General features: G+C 40.5%; 1 protein-coding gene across 1 annotated transcript in view; it reads left to right on the plus strand. All coding sequences in view use genetic code 11, as the record gives it.

Moving 5' to 3' along the window:
* The window catches only part of EGR_09877 (hypothetical protein), a gene marked incomplete at both ends in the record, with an annotated part of 10,763 nt that extends 6,624 nt beyond the window's left edge, over positions 1-4,139 (plus strand). The window contains 4 exons of the mRNA XM_024499126.1: positions 1,349-1,502; positions 2,626-2,682; positions 3,639-3,681; positions 3,991-4,139. Of these exons, the coding sequence (XP_024346472.1) occupies positions 1,349-1,502; positions 2,626-2,682; positions 3,639-3,681; positions 3,991-4,139 (403 nt within the window). The remainder of the gene's footprint in view (positions 1-1,348; positions 1,503-2,625; positions 2,683-3,638; positions 3,682-3,990) is intronic.
* Positions 4,140-4,594: the final 455 nt, after the last annotated feature.

A 4,594-nucleotide genomic window follows, 5' to 3' on the forward strand; every position in this document is an offset into this window, starting at 1 on the left:
GTTCGCCTTACTGATTTAACTAAGCAGTGAGAGGTTAACTTGGCACATACAAATCCACCTCTTTTCGTGACTTATGTGTCTTATTTTTGTAGTGCCATTACATACTGTACAAAGTAAATGCTCAAGGCCTACTAAGTAGTCGGTCCTGACAAAAAGGTTTTGAAGTAGCACAAATGTCACTAGAAACTTACATACTTTGCCGACCAAATAACGTTTCATCCCATTCTACTCAAACAATCCGCGCCATATGTCTGCAAGTCAGAAAAGACCAAGAAGAAACAATAAAATAAGAGGTAAGGGAAAACCTGCAAAGATGACATGAGCGTATGTGCTCTTCCAGTTCATCCAACCTGGGATAGTCTGCGTAGCATTCTGTGCAGTAAGGGCTCACCTTTGAATCATCCGTGCTTTGGACTGCAACATATAACAGTGAAACATAAAGTTAGGAAGACTTCCCGTTAGACGACAAAAGTATGGCAGAGCATCTGAGCACATTAGACTCAGTCGGATCTGAAGGAAGCAAACTCACAAATATGTGCTTCAATGAAGTGACAGAGCATTGAATCGAAGGTTGGAAATCGCTTTTTGCACATACAGCACAACCTGTGATTAGAGGCTATTTTAAGGGTTAAATAAAGTAATCTTGTTACATTTAACAAACGCGAGGACAAAAAGCAAGAATAGTGGACATATTTCGTAATTTTCCTTACCTTGTTGATGCGGTAACGCCGATCCGGTGGTTTCACGCCAAGTTGAGCAAGTCGAGCAATAACCATTTACATTACTGAAAAGGCAAATATATTTGAAATAAGATTTCGAAGTCGTCTTGCTGGGTGCAAAAGTGATACCACATTTGAGCTGACCGAAAAACCAGGATCTGCATATTTTAACCACCTGTTGTGCAAAGCAAAATTTGGCCTGCTCGGTACTTTAATCAATGAGCTGACGTGAAAAAACCCCATGCACATATATGCACACACAGACGCATGCATACATATACATAGTTGTATAAATAGGGAGATGCATCTCAAAAAATGGAAGGCACCTACTTTGATGCTCACGGAACAGGTGTGCTCGATATAGAGTGCTGGTTCGTAATGGAGCGGAGCACAATGAACATTTTAAGGGAACCATTTTGCGCGGAAGGCAAGATGCGTGAAACCTTGCAACAGGGTTTACACTGCATTCAATCAAAAATAATGGCCGGCTGAATCTGTCCTCAGCTTTATGTGTGATTAAAATGCGGAAGAGCGTGAGTCGCATACTTGACCAAAAATTTTGCGCGAAACAGGCACGCGAGTAAGGTTTACAGCACTTCACTTGCTCTTCTGTGTCTTCAAACTACAAGGTTTATTTTAAAATTTGCCTCCATCCGACTAGATGAAATATTAGTAAGGAGAAAGTACAATAAAATAAACATTCCACAGATGTCCTACCACTTTTTTCTTACTAAGGAGGAAATTATTTTGCTCATTTGCAAAGAATTGGCACAAAACCACAGGGTGAAGAATTGTCGTTACAAGGCCCTCAGTATTTACGTTTGAATGAAGGTGTGCGCGATTCCTACTGATGGCTCTGCGCTTGTTAGCTTTGATGGACACCTTGTGCTGAGAAGGTTGCTTCATATGGAACGCAAATTTTTGATCCCTGACTATTCGTGACTATCTATCCGTGATGCTAATTGGACAGGTACGGCACGATATTCGAGTAATAAATCCACCTAATCAGGGAGAAGCTGCTCATCTGGATCTACATTACCACACTCTGATTGTCGATTCGATGAGATTCGTCAGGCAGGACTAGTTTGCTGGTAGCTAGAACCGGGTCCAAATATTAAATCTACTGCAGTAAATGGAGCTATTTTTTAGCAGAAAAGGTCTTTTAAACTGCAAAAGTGGATCTTATGCTTCAGTGATTGCAGTGCATTCTGGATCTGCGAGCTATTTCTGGGGAAATATTGTTTTTTGTGATAAACTAGGCCTGTAATTATAGAAATGGAGCATTTTTTACGAGTTTTGATCAGTAAAACCTTGGGGTCATAAAGTAGTAAAACCCCACCGTACCACACTACGACGCGTCAAAGTCACATTAAGATAAGTAATTTCTCCATTGTCAACCATCATCGAGAGCTACCAATAAAACCAAACTATATCACTGAAAAATACCCTCTCTGACTAGCTGTGTAATGCCTTTTAGCTTGAAGAGACTAAGGGGTGTGGATCCGTTTTGACTAATCTTAGTCGCTTGACCAGAGGATTCGCTTGGTTAGTGCTAGAAACGCATTTCTGCTCCTTGAGTAACATAACACCTGGGAAGGTGACTGCTGCAATTTTCCTGTCTTATCATGACCACCGATCCGAAACCAGATGATTGGACACGCCAAGCTCTAACTCCCCCTTCGGTAACTCATCATCGACGTCAGGACCGTCTATCAACCCGTGGGTTTATACAACGGCATTTTGCTACTCCGTACTTTTCCTTTTATCAATATCATGTAATATTGCTCTCTGTTATCAAGTACAGCTAAATTTGCAGCGGTTTATGGGGAAGCCTTACCGTCTGAGCGAAAGCATTTCAAGAGGAAATATATCCGTTTTCTTTTCAAATTTTAACTTATAAAAATAGGAAATAATGTGTTACAAGGCTATACATATTACGAGATCATCTCGTCTTGATCTCCAAGTGATGCACTCTGATGCCGAGCACAAGAGCAAATGAATTCTGGTGTCAAATCCCGACTAAATGAAGTGCTGGCACAGCTGACACCTCGTCACCGTAGACCGCGCGACACGCCACACGAGACATGTGCCACCGGTCGATTCCTACACCCGTCAACTGGGAAGAATTCAATCCCAATCGCGCATGACATGTTTGAGGCACGACGTCTTCTGGTCTTCATAGCAATCCTTCAGGCTGTCATTCTCCCTGCAATCCTGTTTGCCCACAGCGCCTCCCTCCTGCTTCTGTTCATTCTAGCAGTGTGTGCCATTCTTATTTTTCATTACCTTTGCTTTCTACGCTCCAAGCACGCAAAAGGTCAAAGCATAGGAGATGAATGGAATTCATAAAAATTAAGTTTGAGTCATGACACCTCTTCCCTTGGTTCCTTGATAATCTTAGTTCTGTGTTTGCGTAAATTTCTGCCCCCCACTATAGAAAGAGTACGAGTGATTCGACTTTATCGTAGGAAGCAAAGAGCAATATTTGTTTAGCTAAAAAAGGGAGCGAATGAAGAGGAAGAAGGGAAAAGGAAAGAAAGAGAAGTGTTGGAGGATGAAAGTAGCTTACTCGCCACTTTTGACCGGTGCTACAGTATCAAAAACAAAACTTGCTTTACTTCCTCTCTTGAAGCTTTTACGTGTACTTAATGTTCCGACCTTCTTACATGCGCATTCTTCCGGTTTGACAATAAGTAGCACCATCACATCATGCCCCAAACAGTCTACTGGTAGCGCATAAGAAGGTTACCCGCTGTAGGTGGATGAATTCTAAGACACTCTATGGAAGATACATAGAAGTAACCTGTCCTCCGTTAAATCATTCCGGCCTCGCGTGCAACGTAGAGTTAGAAGTCAATTCATGATCAAATCAACCTACAACACCAGCTATGAAATTTGTGAAGTAGTTTCAATGTTTAGACTTTACAATCACTCGATGAACAAATTTTTCCATGGTCAGAATGTCAGACCTAAATGAGTGAGAAATGTGAGGCATGGTTTTTGTTAGTGAAATAAGTACGGTGATAGGTGAGATGTAAACACATCTGACAACCACACTTGCACATCTCATTTCGCAATTTGCCACATTTGTTAGATACGACGCTATGGGGCCGATACCATGCAACACTGTGACATTCAAGAGGACTCCCGTCTTTATTTAGTATAACGCATTTTATGAATATATGCATAAGGTGACAACGCAGTAAGCCATTTTTAAACCAAATACGCCACTTCATTATTCGACTTGGTACAAAAAATTAAGTTTTTTTAGTTTATTTTTGTCAAAATAACAGCACTCTATTTAACACCAAGAAATGCACTTTTAAAGGGAGTGCTTTAAGAGAAAATATTGTTCAAAGCAATTCCTTAAAAACTCAAATAACTTTAAAAAAACATCTTTTATTAGCACAAATTCGTTAATCTGCTAGTCGAAATTCCTTTGTTTGCAAGAAAATTAGTTTATGACTCAAACCGCCAGGAATGTCACACCACCTAGACACCAGCCACTGCTATGATAAGAGGTTGATTTGTGGCAATTGGCAAGTTGGCTTTTGTAAGTTTGACATGTCTTCTTCATCTTCCATCAGATATCTAAGCAATTAGTCCAGACAAAGTGACAGAGTTAATGAAGCGTGATTTGACTGACGTTAATAATAACTTGCAATACTTTGGAGACTAAAATTTGGAAATCTGCGTAGGATTAAGGCGAACTGCTTTAGTTCCCTACACTCGACTCTAACTTTAATTTATTTAGTTCTTTTATTCTTTTGACGAGTTGGAAAGAGAACGATCTCGCAAAGCAGAGTGGTATGGTAGTGGACTGTTGAAATCTATGAAAAGTAGGGGAATAAAAGTGACACCGCATTTTCGTGCAA

This window comes from Echinococcus granulosus, assembly GCF_000524195.1.
Source record: "Echinococcus granulosus chromosome Unknown EG_S00172, whole genome shotgun sequence".
In the NCBI taxonomy this organism is placed as follows: Eukaryota; Metazoa; Platyhelminthes; class Cestoda; order Cyclophyllidea; family Taeniidae; genus Echinococcus; species Echinococcus granulosus.